A 20,415-nucleotide genomic window follows, 5' to 3' on the forward strand; every position below is an offset into this window, starting at 1 on the left:
AATAAATGTAATTAAAATGCTGAAATATAAAAGGAACATGGTTAAAAGTTAATAAAACAACTAGTTTCTATAAACCAACTTTGGGGCCCAATATCTCAAAACACCTCTGTCAAAAAATTTTTTATTTTTGCTGTTAATATTTTTAGCTGCTTGTAATCTTACTAGGCACAAAAAATCTAACTGGAATAACAACTGAAACATATAGAACTTTGATTTCAAAGATGTATTACTTTTCAAGAAATTCCCAAACAATATTTGTAAATAAAATAAAAATAAGTTAATCGTAATTTAAAAATTACTTAAATATACAAGATTTTTAAAGGTATCAAAGTTAAGGTATATAAGTTATTTTGACTGTGTTTGTAATAGTTCACAACATAGTTTCCATTTTACTTGTACTTCGTCTATTTAAACATTTTCAAACACATAGTTTCTACTGGAACTAGAGCAAGCTTGTTGAACAGATGGTTTTTTCAATATGTTGGTGTTGGGAATAAAACAGTAATTGTCTCTTTCAGGCCAGTTAAAACAGGTTGACGGACCTTTTGGGTGAAGAAACTTAACTATTAACATCAACTTCTTCTAGGTTGGTTTCTTCAATGCCGATCTACCACTTATCATCTTTAGATTACAGCTATATAACCTCCTAAAGTGACAGTAACAAGATGAATTATATCTTGTTGTTTTTTTAAGATTGTGGATTATTTTATAATTAATGTCCTGTACTACACCTCTTTGCCCCCACCCTGTTATCTCCAAGATGTATAAATTGATGAAAGCTACGAGTATCAGGTAGAGTTGTTACACCTTTGCTGTACCTTTCTTTTTGCTCTTCACGTTGCAATTGTAAGTCCAATCCCTTTATGCAAATGAAGTTAACAACCTTGATTCTCTCAATACAAAATTCATACATAACATTTTGAGTTGCTCATTTGTATTTCTGGATTGTTTTCTTTGTATAGTGCATATAGTTCCTTTAAATTACACATAAGCAGATTATTTTAGTTTATGGACGTTCTTTTGAATGCTAACATAAACTTTTTTTCCAGGCATAGTTCTACATAAATCACTTGAGTCATAAAACAATTTAGAAGAATCTTCTATTTCTTTGTTTAAGACTTTACCTTTATACAACAGAGAGATAACAATCCTTTTTATTAAAAAATTTGTCGAGCCATCCCTGTTTGGTAATCTGTAACTGCAAAGTTATTTTGTACTTCTAATATCGACCAACTTGGGGGTGCCAGTGTTAGAAGTTGAACAATAGTCCTTTTGTCTGAACATAGAATTTTTTTCTTTTATCAAGCTCATAATTTAATCAAAGTTTTCAGCCTTCTTTTTTATGTTATTTGTTTCATAACACAATTTTGAGGGAATATTGACTTTCAGTTTTTCTAGTAATGTTACTTACCATTTTGTTGATGCGCACAACTTTTCCCTTTCCTTCTGAGAGTATATGTTTTAATGAATTTGAATGAGATTTTAGAGGAGATTAAAATTTTCAAGTTCTTCATTAATCTCCTGTCTTTTTGATTTGAATCGTGATATTAGATAATCCTTATCTTGTTCACCCTGACTTTGTTTTTCTCTTCTTAAAGATCTTCTTTCTTGGCAATCTTTTGCTTACCAGGTTTGCAAAGTTTCTTCCCAGGAGAAATATTCAAACTACTTCTCATCATGACTTGTGACTCATTTATCGTAACTACTATAAGGTTTTCTAAAAGTAATTATGCAGTAGTGGTGTAGTGGTGAGCGCTCGCTTCATAAGCGAGAGGTTCAGAATTCGATTCCCACCACGTCCCTGGTAGTACCGCGCTTAACTTGTTTCTCCGCGCAGTGGCCTTGTTTGTCAGGGTTTGTGTTTTGGAGTTATAGAGTAGGGAAAGGGTTATAACCACAAGTAGCCTCCTCATCTGTAGTGGCCTTCTTGGCCTTGGGGAGGTGAATTAAAAAAAAAAATTTGAATTGTATAAAGCTAATCTGCACAATTGTTTAAAACATTGTTTATGTTTTAAAAAAGTATATTTACTAAAATATTTAAATTCCAAAATCTACTTACTTGTAATTTTCTTTTCATGTTATTGAATGGATCACAACATGCTTTCTGCAATATAGGATACGTTTTCAAATATTTTGTAGTATGTCTTTCACATAATATTGTTAAGTTTGATAGTTCGTTACAGCATAACAGGGATGAGAAGTTCCAAAAAAGACTCGGGATTTAAAAGTCACAAAAAAATTACTTTATCCTAGTTTTTTACTAACTATAGTTGTCAAAATTTTAAAAGCAAATGCACTTCACTATCACACCTAGTCAGCTTTTCTATAAAAACAAAATAGGATGTTTTTTTCAGTTGTTAAGATCAAATGAACAAGGCAATCTACATACAAATGGTGAAGCAATAGCTGACGTATTAAATAATAGTTTCAACTCAGTTTTTGTCCATAAGGATAAAGGTAACACACCTGTTATTAAATCAACAACTGATAAAACTTTACCATTAGATATAGATAATGTAATCACGCGTGATTCAATTGAGAAAAAATTAAAACAATTAGATATCAATAAATCGATTAGTGTAGATAGAGTTAGTTCACACGTCTTGAATAAATGCCATACTGCTATTAGTGAACTGCTTCTGATATACAAAAAATCATTGATGGAACAAAAGCTAACCAATTTATGGAAATCAGCAAATATCTCACCATTATTTAAAAAGGGTGATAAAACCAATGCATCAAATTATCAACCAATTTCACTAACATTGCTCTCATGTAAAATTTTGGAAATTTTTGATTATCTAATAACAAATGGTTTGTTAAATGAATATAAGCACAAATTCGTAAAAAATAAAAGCTGTGTAACTAACTTATTAAAAACTTTAGATATCATAACAAATGGTTTAGAAGCTGGTTATTCAATTGATTTTGCCAAAGCCTTTGATAAAGTGTCACAATCACGTTTGATCAACAAATTAAAATCATATGGTATTGGTTCTGAATTGGATTGAAGAGTTTTTAAACAATAGAAAACAGAGAGTTTTTCTTGGAGATTATACATCAAAATGGTTGCCAGTTATCAGTGGTGTGCCACAGGGATCAGTTTTAGGACTGTTACTGTTCCAAATATTTACCAACGATCTACCGGATCAGGTCAATAACAACATAAAACTATATGTTGATGATAGTTAAGTTGTAAGCAACATAAAGAATGCAAGTGACAATGATAAATTACAATTAGCTATAGGCATAATCATGGCATGGTCCTCCACTTGGTTAACAAAATTGAATTATGAAAAATGTAAGATTATACATATGGGTAAAAATAATTCAAATAGAGTGTATATCATGCATGATATTGACACTGGACACTACCATACCATATATAGTATGGAAGATGAAAGAGACCTAGGCATAGTAATACAATTAGATTTAAAATGGCAAACTTAAGTTAACTCAGCTGTTGGTAAAGCAATTATGATGCTAGGCATTATAAAACAGACATTTAAATATTTTGATAACAATACAGTAAAAAAGTTATATACAACTTTTGTTCGCCCACATCTGGAATTTGCTATTCTAGCTTGGTGTCCTTACATAAGAAAAGATATCGATAAAATTGAAAAAGTCCAAAAAAGAGCCACTAAGATAGCACTGGCGTTGAAGAAATTACCATATGAAAGAAGATTAAAAGTCATGCAACCAACAACTCTAGAAGAGCGTTGAATACGTGGTGATTTAATCCTGCAATATTAAATTCAATATGGCTACGATAAAATCAATAACCAGTACAACTACACCGAGTCACAAGAGGGCCCTTGTCTGAAACAACACAAATTTAAATTGAAAATTCTGCGAAAATGCTCATAGATACAATTTTTTTGCAAATCATATAGTCCACACATGGAATAATCTGCCAAGTGGTATTACAAAAGCTGAGTTAATAAACCTATTCAAAAATAAAGTAGATAATTCAGATAATTCGAAAACTTTTTATTAAAACTAAATTTTTTTATTAAAACAAAATTAAAAGCAATAACATAACAGTAAACACCTATTTAGTCAAAAGCTGATACAGTGCAATATCTACTGTTATTGCACTCCACATCTGTTTTAAAAACAGTTGTCCCAGCTATTATTTATTATTATTATTATTATTATCATTATAAATAAGTTATCATATAATTAAGACTTCCTTAAATATAACAAAATTGTTTTGTTTTTTTCTTCTATGGAGTCTATAAACTAAATTTAATATTTTACAGAATTCTATTTGCAAGTTTTTGAAATAAATTTATTGAAAGTTTGATATATCTTTGAAATCAAAGTTTCATATGTTTCAGTTGTTTTTCCAGTTAGATTTTTTGTGTCTAGTAAGATTATAAGCAGCTGAAAATATTAACAGCAAAAAAAAAAATTATGACAGAGATGTTTTGAGATATTGGGCCCCAAAGTTAGTTTATAGAAACTAGTTGTTTTATTAACTTTTAACCATGTTCCTTTTATATTTCAGCATTTTAAGTACATTTATTGAATCCAGCATCAAAAAAACATTAAATATGTTTATTTTCATATTTTTGCCATTTTTATTTCTCATTTTTTTAAGAAAAATATTTTTTCAGAGTGTTATGAAACCGGGTCATTTTGGGAAACAAGGTCAATATTAAAATTGAAGTATCTCGTCAACCGCTCAACATTTTTAGCAGAAATTTGTTAACTTTTCTTTTTAAGATGCAACAGCCAAAGAAATTTTTAAAAAATTTGAGGACCCATAGTTCAAAATTTCCTAAATTTTGGGTGATTTGATGCGGAATTACCCACAAATAATAAAGAATGAAAAATAATTAAAGCGTGGTTTTCATTTTTTTTTATGACTGTAAAAAACAAGTAAAAAATCATTTTCATTCTCATTTTTGAACTTCTTTCTAAGCTGTTATCAAGTTTTAAGCAAATATTTCTGGAAAAAGAAAAATTATCTCACGAAAATAAAAGTCACTTTTACAAGATGATTTTTTTTTTTTAAAGTAGTACTCTTTAGTAATTATGCCAAAAAAAGAAAAAGATGTAACATTACAACATGGAACAGTGGCTCAAGTTTATCAAGGTAGAGCAGGTCCAACTGTATTTATAATACATTTTTGGATCGACTAAAATATTAAACAGTATTCCATACAAAGGCAAATAGGGGTTTGTAGAGATGAAGAATGGAATTGGGAGTAAAGAAATGAAATACATGATTAAAATAAGCAACCTTGGCAGATGCTAATTTTGGCAATGAATTGTATATATGGTTTCCATGAAAGTACAGTAGTGAATAACAATTTGAGAGTACATAAAGAAGAGGGCTCAGTGAGAGTGTTGCGATTCACCAATATTAGATTATCAACAATATTGCAATAGTTGTTTGAAGTAGATAGATAAGCTTTGTTGTAATTAAAGTCCACAAATCACTGCAAGTCCCAAGCTATTACAAAAAAAAAATCATATTTAAGATTGTCTTCCTGTTCTAAGTGATCAAAATGTGATGACTTTTTTGTCAAGACAGGAGTATAAAATTTAAAATATTGGAGTATATAGTAAATATTAAAAAATATTTTTTTCTGTCATCATCATATCATTTATCACTATAAATGTATCACATAGTCTATCTTTAGTACATAGTCTGGTTTAGTTCTATCAGTCTTCATACTATTATTAGCATTAATTTTTTTTGTAATTGTTAATTGTTGGTGTTAGCATTATTATTAAAACATTTTTACTGTGCCTTAACAAGAAAAAAATTTGAATAAGGGAAAACTTTGAACAAAATTTTTCTTTTATTCAAGTTTGAATAAAAGAATGATGTCAATAATAAATTTATGGTTATGATTTTTATTTCAAACCAAACTATGCAATATTTTAAAATGATAGCTCCGCCAATTAATCACATTTTATTCAAGTTTGTTAATGAAAAATAAAAAATAATTTTCTTCAATACTATAAATTTTTTGACTTGAAAATATAGTTATATTAAATAGTGAATGATTTACATTTAAACAATGAAAGTGTTATCTATAACTAAAAAATTTTTTTTGTAATTATTAAACTTTGGTTAGTTGTATTTTAAAGATAAAAAATAAATTTTTGTTAGAAGTTTAAGATTATTGAATTTTTTTTGTTAACTATTTGAAGTGAGTTATATGATACTAATACTGAGTTGGGTAATACTAAATGAAAAGATGATTTAATAAAGACTTCTGCAGACAATATCTTAATTTTCAAAAGCTACCCTGTTGCATGCTAGATCAAAATAAAATGTGTTTCTTTGAGTCTAGCAAACAAATGGGTAGTTTCTCAAGAGACAAGAAGTATTAATATTGTTTAGCAAAAGTTAAGTACATTAAGTAATTCTACTAGTTCTAGTTGACAACTTAAGTTATTCTATTGGAATTTTATAATATCTTAAGTTGGAAATTAACAACTTCTTTAGTTGGAAGTTAATAATATCTTAGGTAATTTTATTGGAAGTTAAAAATATCTTAGATGCGTGTTTATTGTGGCTTTGCTTTAAATTACAATGTTGAAACAAAACAAATAGTTTTTTTTAGTAATTAAAAAAAGGTTTCATAAAAATTAATTATGAAGATTGTATTTTAGAATTCAGTAACCCTAAAATAAATGAAAAATATTTTGTTCAATAAAAACTAATACAATTTTAAAATAAGATTTTTTACTTGTTTAAAAGTGTTTAATTAAATAATATTTTTTTATTGAATTAAGCTAAAGTGTGACACTGTGCAAAATTTAAAATGTTAGGTGAGAATTTTACATTGGTTGCTCTATAGGGCATCATATGTAAAATTCCCAACAAACACAATGTTTCCTAAGCAATAATTTTCAAATCTAAATTTCATGTAAAATCCAAATTACTATACATTTTATTAACTTTATATTTTTCAAAGTAAATAGCAATAAAAAAGTTCTTTAAATAAATTTGTATTTTTATTTCTATAGAAAAAATTTTTGTTAACCTTAACACATGAACTTTTTTTATTCATTTGTTAAGATTTACAAAAATATTTTCAAAAAACATTACACAGCTGCATTTTTTGAATTTCAGGTGTTCTTATATTAAATTATTAGAAATTACCCAAAAGCTTTTTGTTTTTTAGATGTTGGTATGACTTCACCAATTATTTCTGCTGGGCTTGGAGGTTATGAAAACAAAGCTCAAGGAAATGGTTTTCAAATTCAGTTAAACAGTGATAATAATATTGTAGCTACAGTTGTTGCAAAAGACAGTATGTATGTAGCATACATGGAGAATCCAATTGCAGTCCCCTATACTCTGACACTTGTATGGTATAAACAAAATGATACATTGTTTTTGTATCACAATGATGATTTAATTAGTGTGGGAAACCATTCAAGTGTTTCTTCACGCCCATGTTTGTATAATGAGTTTCTTCTTGTGTATGCTGATTATTACAATTACTCAAATCTTAATGCAGCACTATCTGGCATTAAGATGTGGTCTATTCCTTTATCATCTAATGAGATATCTCATTTATTTATTGAAACAATTTCAGGTATTTTGTCTACAAATGCTTTTGAAGTGATTCCATATTCTTTTGTTTTAAAAAAACATAAATTATAAAAAATAATTAATAGTTTTAATATTTTATCTTTTACAACTTTTAATGAAAGCATTCATACTAGCAACAAATAATCATAGAAATAAATAAAAACTAATACCATTTTTACCCTATTTTTTGAGAAAATTAAACAGGTGGACTCCTACTTAGTAGTCAGTTTTGTAAGATATAAACTTGTATTATACAAGTTGCTTAAAATAGAAATTAAATATTTAAGTTAAAATTAGTTTATTCAAATAAAGTAACTATTTCATATATATATATATACATATATATATATATATATATATATATATATATATATATATATATATATATATATATATATATATATATATATATATATATTGTTGAACAAAGAAAAAAATAAAAGTGAAATATTTATATGTTATAGCAACAATGAATTGCCTTTTGGTATGTGCTCAAGTAAAGTAAAAAAATTTTCCCAAAATTTAAAGGTCTTAAGCAGCCTCAAGAGAACCAAAATTACAAATAATAGATTTTTTTCATAAAAAATATTTGCTTAAAGAAGAAAACAATTTTTTTATTAAAGAGTAGAATATTCTGTCATATATTATAAAGAATTGCTAAAACTGAAAAGGATAAAGTTTATAATAAAACATAAAATTGATCTGAATAGGGATATATTCAATGAAAATATGATTATTTTAATAAGTTACAGTATTTTACGACCCATCAAGAAGTAAAAATAGTAATTTTGTCAGCTAGTTGAGCTTTCAGAATGTTTTTTTTTTTAATTTTTTTTTTAATTTTATAATGATGATACAGAACACAATTAGTTAAAAAATTTTTAAATTAAAACCATTAAAAACCATGAGAACAATATAAATAACTTGCTAAAGTTACAGTTTCCAGATTAGCAAGTTGCAAAGACCAAAATCTACATCAAAATAAAAGGAAAAATTTTTGCAATAGTTATTCCATTATCCAGTTTTAGAAAGTCTGTCCGTTATTAGTTTTAAAAAATCTCACGCTTTATTTGCTCAATATTCTGACTTTATGTGAAACACTGGCGTTACTAGATCATGTAAACACGATTGCATGTCTTTTTTTATCATGTAAACATGACTGAATAAATCATGTAATTTTTTATCTGCATATAGTGAACAAAGTCTCAGTTACAAGCATAAAACACTCAGAAGCCTTACTTTGCTATCTTTGCTTTAAACTATTTTAAAGCAATTATTGAATTTCTATTCTGCGTTTACAAATGAATTAGACCATAGGATAACTTCTGTCACATTTAAATGCGCTAAAACAAATTACCTTGAAACTTTAATCATTGCTGATGCAATGCAGTTAGCAATTCTACCACCAGTATACTTACTTCACACACAATAGTAAACTTTTTTACCTATCAAACTATAAACAGTACGATTAAAAAGTGATTTTTTTATAAAAGAAATGTCAAAATATAAAACAACTTTTCTGGACTCTGTAGCACTCTTCCTTTCTTGATACAAATCTGCCTTTAAAAAAATGTGGTGTAGAAATTTTTTTTTTGTGCTTTAAACTATTTAATCTTTTTTTTTTTAAGACTTTTATTTTATTCTCATCACAGCAGTCACATGATCATGAACTCATGACATTAGTCTGATATTGGTCTTGAAAAATCTATATTAAATTTAGTATGAAACAACTCTCTATACTTATGTTGCTTGACATATTGGTTTCCTTTTTTTTTTTGCACGACTTTTAATATATAAATTATAAGTTCATGATAAATTCAACTTATTTTCTAAATATTCCTTTTTGGCAGTGCTCCTGCCATAATGATATTTAATATGGTAACTAATGTGAGTATGAAGTTTGTATAGCAATGTTTGTGACTATTTGTGCTTTATTTTCTTTTTTTTGTGCCTTCAATGGGAATACCTTAATGCAGATTGAATAAATTGTTATAAAAAAATAATGGAATCTTGCTAGAGAAACGCTTATTTCTCAATTAATGAGAATTCCTATGAAAAACATTTTACTGCAAATAATGCTAATATTTTCTAAAAAATATTAACACAAGTATTTTTTTCTGCTATTATCTAAATCAGTTTTAACTTTTAATTTTTTATTTCTTTTTGTAAATTTATCATTAAAAGCATTTTTGCTATTGTCTTCCAAACTCCAGAAATGTTTCAATATAAATTTCATGTTTTCAATGATATTTTTGATTCACAAGAAAGTATGAAATTTGAACAATTAACTCTAAAAGTTGTTGTTTTTTTTTTAACAATCCCTCTTGAATTTATTTAGGATTGTCCAGGCTCTCTTTTTTTTTCTTTGTACGATTCTATTTCCACATATCAGAAGTTTTTTTACTTTTTCTTCAATTGCCCTTTACTTAAATAAGAATAAATTAATTTAATTTTTATTATAAATTCTTTAACACCAACAACAAAAATTGAGTAATGTTTAATAAGTTTACTTTAAACATTATACAAGGATTATTATACTTAAAATAAATTTCTTGTTAACAATTTAAAAATAAATATTTTATAAAATATTAAAGTACGTTTTAAATATTTAAATATTTTTTTAATATTTAAATATTTTTTTAATATTTAAATATTTTTTTAACATTTAAATATTTTTTTAACATTTAAATATTTTTTTAATATTTAAATATTTTTTTAATATTTAAACATTTTTTTAACATTTAAATATTTTTTTAATATTTAAATATTTTTTTATTATTTAAATATTTTTTTAATATTTAAATATTTTTTTTAATATTTAAATATTTTAATCATTTTTAAAAACTTTTATTTAAATTTTCAAGCATTTTTTAAAATAAATAGACAAAATAATCACAATTTGACTTGCATTATTGAATTACAATAAAAGACTTTTTGTTGCAGTTTTGTGGTCTGCCAATCAGAATTTGTTATTGAATTATAAAAAGCAAAATGGCTGATTAGCTAGAATTTGTATTTTTCTTAGAGATAAAACATTACTATTTTTTTTCCCATTTTCTTTGATTGGTTGTTTAAAAGTAAAAATACTAATGCATAATAAAGCAATTTAAAACAATGGATATAACAGGTCCGCCAAATAACTTTTTTTTTTTTGAAAGTGCTATAAAAAAAACTACTGAATATTTTCTCAAATGTCTTTTTTTATTTGAAAGTACAATCCTTCTGGTTAATAATGGAAAATAATTTCATTCAAATGGCTGCCTCGGCTGGCCATGCATTAGCCTACACAATCGGTCCAATTTTTAAGCACATTATTGATTGTGTGCAGCTGTATTTCACCAAAGGCTTCATGAATATTGTCCTTAAAAGCGTCAATTGTCTCTGGCTTGTCGGCGTAACACTTATCTTTGAGGGCACCCCACAAATAATAGTCCAACGGTGTCAAATCACAGCTCCGAGGTGGCCAAGCGACATCAGCTCTGCGGCTGATAATGCGATCTTCAAAAACAGGGCGCAAAACATCAAGTGTAGCTTCGGCTGTGTGGCACGTAGCGCCGTCCTGTTGAAACCAAATGTTGTCAATATCCTCCTCTTCAATTTTTGTGAACAAAAATTTGGTCAACATGGCCCGATAACGATCGCCATTGACTGTAACGGCCACTCCTTGCTCATTTTCGAAGAAAAATGGCCCAATTATGCCTCTGGACCAAAATCCGCACCAAACAGTGACTCGTTTTGGGTGCATCGGCTTTTCAATGTATGCGTGTGGGTTTTCTGTGCCCCAAATGCGACAATTTTGCTTGTTTACATACCCGCCAAGATCAAAATGAGCTTCATCTGAAAAGATAATTTTTTTGGCAAAATCGGCATCTTCTGTAAGTTGATCGCAGGCCCACTTAGCGAAGCTAAAACGCGTTGGATGGTCAGTTGGCTTCAACTCCTGAACCAATTGGACTCAGTAAGGCGTCATACCAAGGTCTTTATGCAAAATTTGTCTCAATGATGTCTCCGAAATGTTCAACTCTTGAGAACGACGGTGAATTGATGTTGATGGCGCTTCACGCACACTTTCTGCCACAGCAGCAATATTCTCGGGTATATGCACTATTTTTGGCTTTTCACGCTTTGGTTTATCGATGAGGATGCCAGTTTCTTTCACTTTTTTACAAGATAACGAACATACGGAGCTGACGGTGCTTCTCTTCTTCCAAAATCCGTACGCATTTTTCGCACACATTCTGCAACATTGCCATGATTTTCAAAGTAATGTCGCAATATTTCCCAGCGTTGTTCAAGCGTATGCACAACCATATTTGTTCAGCGGTAGGATAAAACTAATTAACTGTCAAATCAGACATGAGCTAAGTGTTACCATTCACGAAATAAGCACTAGTTGAAAAAAAAAAAGTTAGATGGCGGACCCGTTAGAAAAAAGTGAATTCTAAATTGAAATGCACCATGTTATTACAAAAAAAAGCAATTAAAATGTAAAGGTTTCAGGGTTGACAGCTTTATGGTTATTTTAGTTTTTACAAAGAATTACAATTACAAACACTTTGACATCATCAAATTAATTACAGAAAACTTATATCTGTGGTTATAATAATAAATAAGATTATAGTTAATTTACTGTTACATTATAAGTATACTATTATTTTACAGCTATTTTCTTAAGTAAAAATTTTTCTGTTGTCTTTAATAATATCAACCATTCTTCATTTTTTGGTTCAATTTGTGTCACATTTAGTGACTAAAATAACATCAAATATTTCTGATCAGATCTCATGTTTTCGACATGTTAAAGCCAAATTTTTTAAAGTTATATGTTTTAAACAAATTTACACTTTCTAAACAAATTTAAACTAATTTATTTTCTTTAACTTTTGCAGTTGTTTTGTATGTATAAGTAAAATAAACTAAAGTGAAAACAAAAAACTCAAACATAAAAAACCTTTACTTTTTTTTACTTGAAAATTTTCGTTTTTAACAGCATATAATCATAAAAGTTTTTAGTATTAAACTTAATAACACTCATTGTCAGGTTTTTTAAACTGTTTTAAGTTAATCTCAGGTTTCAAACATAAGAAGATTTTAAGGTAGATTATTACTTTTTATTCTAGAATTAATTTGACAAATACCATGGTTAGCACGGATTCTGATAAAGCCAAACTAGCTGACCCAAGAAGGGTCAGCTTATATGGGGTGATAGCAAACACATCAAGGTACCCTGTAATGCAAATTTTTAAATTTTGTTCATGGAAAATAATTTAATTTGAATGTTCAATTTGACTGAAATTTAAACTTTATAGTTGAACAATAAAAACACTTGTAAAATGAGAACTACTTTATATAATTTTATAAAAATTGGTGCAAATATATCAAATGGTTGCACCAAACTCTAGATAAAATTTCAGCTGGATTAGTTAACTGGTTAAAGATTTATGGCAGTTTTAATTTATATTTTTTGCTACTTACACCTCAAAATGTTACCGATTACTGGGATATTTGGTCGCTATTTTCAAAATAATGTTTACATGAGTGTTCTGCTATGTAATACCATCAATTTTTGTTCTAATTATTTTATTGTTACAACTACCATTTTCATTTTATAGACCAAAATACTGATATGCTATTTAAAGCGCGGTGTGACTTAACTAATGCATTGCGTGAAAATATCAGCATTTTCTAATGTATAAACTACTGTCAAAATGCATGAAAATGTTAAAAAATGGTTGAAAAACTTTTATAAAAAGCCTACATTAAAAAATATAAAAGTTTAGATAAAATAACTAAAATATTTGACAAATAAAAAGTTTGAGGAAAATCTTATTAAAGGGAGAATAATCCTTTAAGAAGCAGTAAAAATCTTTTGTAGGAATGTGTCATCAAATAAAATCTCTTCTATATTGTCAATAAATACGACAAGTGTGAATAATTTAAATAATTATTTCCTTCTAATTCAAGTAATTATTTCCTTGACTTTAGTTGTAATTATTAATATTTGTAAGTATGTTAATGGATCCAATATATTAGATTATCCAATATAAATTCATGTTAAATTTTGTAATATAAGAGATAGTTTGGTTTAGTAAAGTTGGATTTAGTGAATTGTTACTATGCCAAATCAAGCAAAGGTTCACAATGAAAATTGAAAAGGTTCACAATGAAAAATTCATGTGCTTGCTCTGTCTGAAAAAATAGACAGTTTACTGCTTTCCAAGCAGATCAAATATGCCAACTATTGGAGACAAAGATCAATATCAGTGGTTCTCAGGTACCACAAGGACTCTGCAAATTGTGTAGAACAATTTTGCACAGGAAACAAGAGGGTAAAGAAGTTACATTCTCTCCTTTTTTTAATTTCAATTCAATACAAGTGAGATCTGAAACAATGGGCGCGATGTGTTATTGCCTAATCTTCCAAATAGGTTGTACAAAGCTGCAAGAAAAACATCCTCTTGAAGAGCAAGCCACCATTGAGAAAGGACCAAATGTATGTTGCAGCACATGCCTTTGCCCATCAGGAAAAAGTTTGCACCAATGCTCTCAAATAAAGTTCAGGAAAAACCTTCAATCTTTAGCAGCAAAAGATGCCAGAGCAGCCAAACAAGTTCTTGAGTTATTTCCAAAAAAGAGTTATTCCCTGATGGAACTATTCGACTTACTAAAGCACATGGTGGGTCTCCATGTACAATTACCCCAGGTAAATATTTATATTTAAATAATTTTTACATATATATTCAAATAAAATCTTTTAAAAAAGGAGACAAGATATGTTACAAGAAGTATACTTTTAACAAGTTTCACTTTAAAAACAAATAATTTGAAAGTTTTAAACAAACATATTTAACAAAGTTTAATATAAAGATAAAGTATGTATATTTTGGTTTCAGGTTAAAGTTGTGCCCAGCAACTATTGAGGGCTTTAAATTTGACCACTCTAGCTCAACCACTCTAGTAAATGGACAATTAAATATGAGACTATCAAACAACAGATTAAAGAAACTGGTCAGAATTGTAAACCAAACATCAAGCAGCAAGATGTTAGAGCTAAAGATTATTTATAAATTATTTATAAGAATTTATTATTTATAATATATATTAATATTTATAAGAATTTCTTAAGAGCAGGTCAACTCTTGAGTGATTTCTTCACCTGTGGTGACTTAAAAGTTACCAATGGAAAAGGAGATTCTGGTACAGTTTCGGTTGTTGCTCACTGCAATGATTTATCAAGTCTTGTGAATCATGTTATTCAATCTTGCAAAATTTCTGGTGAATATTTTGTTATCCACAGAATTGATAGTGGTAAAGGTTTTCTCAAGTTTAGTCTAACCATTGTTAATACTGTGTTAAGGATCGATACCAGCTCACTGCCTCAAAAACATCTCTCACTCAAAAGACTGGCAAAGACACTGATGTTAAGTGACAAATTTCTATTGCGGTATCAGAAGATTTGCCAGAATCTTGCCCTGAAAATTGAACAAATTTGGGAAGTAATCCCATCTATGGATTTGCATCTCCATATAATTGTCAATCTTCTTTTCAAGATACTTAAAACTGCTTGGATAGAACCTGTTAAGTGACCAGCTGCCTCTACATACAATTGAGCCTGTATCATGGGGGCCATTTTGAAGTAAATAAATGCAGGAAGCTTCATGAAAATGTGGATGGGCTCCAGCAGCTTGTTAATACAAACTTGATTCCCTACATTTTTCACATAATTGCATTCAAAAGTTTTAATTTAGTTGTAAAAGCCTGCTTAGGATTTATTTTTCAGCTGGATTTTGCTAAAATAATTAAAAATTTCAAAAGGTCTGCTTAATGAAAACATAACACCCAAAATTCACACTGTCTTCTACCACATCAAAAATTTCATCAGTTGCAAAGAATCCCCCTTGGGACCTTATAGTGAACAAACTGTTGAAACTGTTCATCAAGACTTTTATAAATATTGGTCAAGGTATAAATGAAATAATAGTTATCCAGAGTAAAAATAAAGATTGTTATGCTGCATAACTGATCTGAACAGTAAGCATCTTTAAAGAACTTTTACCACAATTCAATTTATTAAATTAGGCAGCAGAAAATCATAGCTTACAGTTTATAATGAACATTTAAATTCTAAACTGGTGTTAGTAATTACAAATTTTAATGTTTTAAAAATATTGAAGAGTACATGACTAATAGAGTATTTTTTTTTTGAATAAATTTCTTGTGGATAAAATCAAAGACCATGTCTTTATTTAATCAGATGCTATTTGATGTATAATGTAAAAAATAGGGCTTATATAGTTGTTTTTTCACTTCATTTTAAAAGTCAATGTATTTAAAAAGGTTTCATCAAAAAATCTTTTCACAGAAAGTCTTTTTTTGTTTTGTTTTACAAACTGATAGTTCTTTTTCAGGTTTTGCAATTTTTTTACCACTTTTTTGTGCATTTTGGCAGTAAAATGCTAAGATATTTACACTATGCATAAGCCTATTCAAACCATGCTTTAAATAGCAAATCAATATTTTTGTCTTCAGAATAAAAATGGTAAATGTAGCAATAATACAATTATAATAAATTATTGATGTTGCATAGTAAAACACCCATGTAACCATTTTTTTTGAAAATTGTGACCTAATATCACAGTTATTGGTAATTTTTTGAGGTCTAAGTAGCAAAAAACTAACAAAATATAAACTAAAAATGCCATAAATCCTTAACCCATAAATCAATCCTGAAATTTTATCCAGAGTTTGGTGTGGCCATATGCTACATTTTCACCAATTTTTATCAAATATATAATTTAAGTAGTGGTTCTCATTCTACAAGTGTTTTTATTGTCGCACTATTATGTCATAATTTCATCTAATTTGAACATTCTAATTAAATTATTTTCTGCTGACAAAATTAAAAGACTTCAAAAACTGTATCACAGGTTACCTTGATGTGTCCGCTATCATCCCATATAAGTGGTCTTCTTTGGTCAGTTAGGTATGCATTAACAGGATTAATTCTAACTGTGGTACTATAGATTGTCAATCGGACTTTTTCGTCTATAAGAGCCAATTGATGATTTTTATAAATGTAAATAATGTTGTTTTCATTCAAATGACCTTTGATCTGTATTGTATAAGTATATTGAATTGTTTAAAAAAATTTAAGTTTGGAAATGTTGTTCTCCTCAAGGATTGCTTTGTTTTTTATATAATACAAGAATTTTTGAAAAAATATATATATACATATATATTTTTAAAGAAATACTATAGATAATTAAAAGTTCAAATAAAATTTTTTAAGTATACAATCAAATGAGTAAAAACTTAGTTAATATTTTAGTATTTACAACTGTAAATAGAAAATGTAACACCATGTCTCAATTAATCAAGCAAATAAAACATCAAGGATGATCAATGGTCATTAGGTCCTAATAGTTATTTATTAGAACAAATGATTATTAGGACCTATTAATCATTCAATGTAATACTGGTTGTTATTGTTATAATACTAATTTCAAAAGAACAACATAAGTATGAAGTACCAAGTAAAAATGAAATTGAAATTTTATTTTAGTTCAAAAAAATCTTTTTTAAAATCTTCTTCTGCTACTATGGCTTCTATAGAGATGGATGAGTAGGTCTCCCATTGTTTCTGGACAAAATGAAAATTATTTAATTCTTGTTTTTTGTTATATTCTGGATAAGAGCAATACCATGCTCTGTGTTCAATTTTTATTTCAAATTTCTGTTGTAAATATCTGTTTTACATTCTTTTAGATCCTCTAAGAGAAAGACCTTCTTTCTTATGATTCTAAGCATTTCAAAGGTTTCTTTTTGCACTCTTTAAAACTAATGGAAATATTAAATTTTTTAATGAAAAGTACTTCTTTCCTTTAAATAACATTTGCTTCACTAAAAGCAGTTCTACTGCGACAGAAGATGCTGGTATAATGCAATACTTTTGAACTGCACTAGCCAACTTGAGCACTTTTTGTACAAAATTGACTAAAGCTTTAAAATTAAATAAATAGTTAAGTTCTATTTAAATATATAGTTTTAAAAAAAATTAAAAATTCATTAAAGGTAAATATATTTTTTATTTCAAAATTAGAAAAAAAAAACAGTTTAACTTTCTAACTTAACTGAGTTGAGTTAAAAACATTCTCAGGTGTGTGCATTGTTCAGTTATAAGTGCCTAAATAGTGCAGTTAAGAGTATTTATTCACAATTTATTTAAGATTTTTTAACTTAGTTGTTGTAATATGACTTTATTTTATTTAAGATGTTTAAAAATCTATTTTAAAAAAATTTAATAATAATAAGTAAATAGTAGACAATGTCCTATTACACTATAGCATTTTGTTGTTGTTATTGTTTAAAAATTTAAGATTTCAAAATTAAATAACTGTTGATGCAATGTATATATTTAAATTAACCATATTTAAAAAAAACAGCATCAACATTAAAAAGTGTCATATATTTATCATTTAAAAAATACTGCTATAAGCTAATGATAAAGTTTATTAAAATCATCTCATATGCAATCATTGTGCATTGTTATACATTTGTTTTAAGAGATTTAGATTGAATAATATATATTGACAGTTGTATTGTAACTAGACTTAGTTACAATATAACAGTCTATATATATTGTTAGTATGAACTTTAAAAAGCTTTTTTGAAATTCCTCTACAACTTCTAAAAACACTGGGAGAAATTTATTATATCTATAATAGAGATACTTATGTTATTAACATCTTTGCGTAATCAAGTCAGCGCATTTAAAGCACAGTTGAGGCAATTGTGTTTCTTAATTTTATATTATAACTGTTTTTTTCTTTGAAATTAATAAACTGGGATAGGATGTAATAAGCCCCAGGTGGTTGGAAAATAACTAAAAAAATACTATGCGCCCTCAAACTCCCCAAACTTCCCCCCTCCCCCACCTTTCCCCTTTATTAGAACTTAACAATTTTACAAAGATGTTATAAAGTATTGAACATTATTTGTTAACCAATATCCCATGATTTTTAAGCTGATTAGTACATAAACAATAAGTATATAGATAGTAAATGTGGATCAGATCTACCTTGGCTTGTATTGTGGGTCCTGACAACTAGCATTTATATATAAGCTAGTATTTGTGTATAAGACATGATAAAAATATAAATTAGTCACTAATGTAAAATCAAGTTTTTTTAATAATTTAAATAACAGCAAGACATCTTTACTTAGTTAACTTAAATCTTAATTAGGTTAACATATATAAATGATTATATTTTATGCTAAATAATTAGTTAATTTAACCCTTTCGTGACAAGTGACCCATATGGAGGTTCATAAAATTTGTTTCTAAATGATGAGTGACCCGCATAGTGGGTTATGAACAACTTTTATTATTCAAAAACATCTATAGCAATTGAAAAAAACTTTAATATTATATTAAATGTGAATTTTTTCTTAATGCTTTAAACTGTTTATAAATTGCAATTTTAGATCGCTCAAAAATCTATTTTTAAAAATGACTAAAACAGAATAAATCATACTGATATAAATGAGCTCCTTGATATTTTTTTTAATGATAATGGTGAAGATTTTATTTGTTTGATCATCTCTTTTATTTAATATTGAAAACGATATGTTTAAGTATTACTACTTTATTCATTTAAGGTTACATAGAGAAACTATATATTTTCGTTTATTTTAAAAAGGTATATTTTGATTGTGTAACTAAAGTAAAAAAAAATTTGAAGTTTTTTTTAAATCCTAAAAGCCAATTTTTTGTCAAAAAAAGCAAGGTCTTATTTGTAAAATTCTGACTGATAGTTTTTATTTCATACTCTTTCAATTGATCATGAATGAAGTTTGTTTTTTTATGCGCAGTAATAAGCTATTTTTAAATCAGTTGCGAAAGGGTTAATTTCATAGTTTCTTGCTATTAAATCTTAAAAACAGATTTTAAAAAAGTACTAAATAATTTTTTTTCTGACTTTCCTATAGAAAGTGATTGGAAAGTGTAGGGAAGTAAGGTCAAATTTAATTAAAAGTAATATTATATTTTTAATATCATGTAAAAACCTAAAGAAATTGATTAATTTTTAAATATTTTCCTCTTTTTAGATATTGGAAATAGATTGTATTCAATCTATTTCCACTTCCAGCAAAGTTGGAAACTCATTAAAATTGGATTTTTTTTAATGTCAAATAAATTGTATAATTGAAATTTCTCACTATGAAAACATGGATTATTTAAACACATTCCACTTTCTTGGAAAGAAAGCAAAACTGAACATCCCTAATTTAAATAAGGAAGCAACTGGGGTTGAAATTTGACCAGAGCTGGGGCCAGTTTTGATAAAATATAGTAGGGGACGTGATCAGGGTGCATAAACATTTATACAACTTAAAGTATATTTTTTTAATTCAAAATTCATTTTATATATATGCATATATAAGCATCATTATGATCAAAATCATCATCATAATCATTATTGCTATCATCATCATCATCATCATCATCATCAACATCATCATCATCATCATCATCATCATCATCATCATCATCATCATCATCATTTTCATTATCAGGCTTTAGCCTTCCTTATTTATGTTGTTTCTCTAATATAAACAATCTAGAGCTTTTTTTTTCCTTAACTCAAGCTCATTCATACAATATGTAAGGCACTCTCCTCAAGTATTCTTACTTCTATCTTTGCCATTTAATTCTGAAGCTGCTACCTCTCTACATGCCAATACCTAAATCACTTTAATCTTCTCTAGCAAAGGTTGCACTGTTGATATTTTTGCGGATAGTGCCCTTCTAGCTAACCCAAAAAAGCCACCTATATGGGGTGATAGTGGAC

General features: G+C 27.5%; 1 protein-coding gene across 3 annotated transcripts in view; it reads left to right on the forward strand.

Annotated features, from left to right (window-relative positions):
• LOC105850908 (uncharacterized) overlaps positions 1 to 20,415 on the forward strand; it is a 268,050-nt gene that overhangs the window by 142,677 nt on the left and 104,958 nt on the right. For all 3 annotated transcript variants that reach the window (XM_065813636.1, XM_065813637.1, XM_065813638.1), the window contains one exon: positions 7,152 to 7,568. In XM_065813636.1, coding sequence (XP_065669708.1) covers positions 7,152 to 7,568 — 417 coding nt within the window. The remainder of the gene's footprint in view (positions 1 to 7,151; positions 7,569 to 20,415) is intronic.

The sequence above is a fragment of the Hydra vulgaris genome, chromosome 12, assembly GCF_038396675.1.
Source record: "Hydra vulgaris chromosome 12, alternate assembly HydraT2T_AEP".
Taxonomy (NCBI): Eukaryota; Metazoa; Cnidaria; class Hydrozoa; order Anthoathecata; family Hydridae; genus Hydra; species Hydra vulgaris.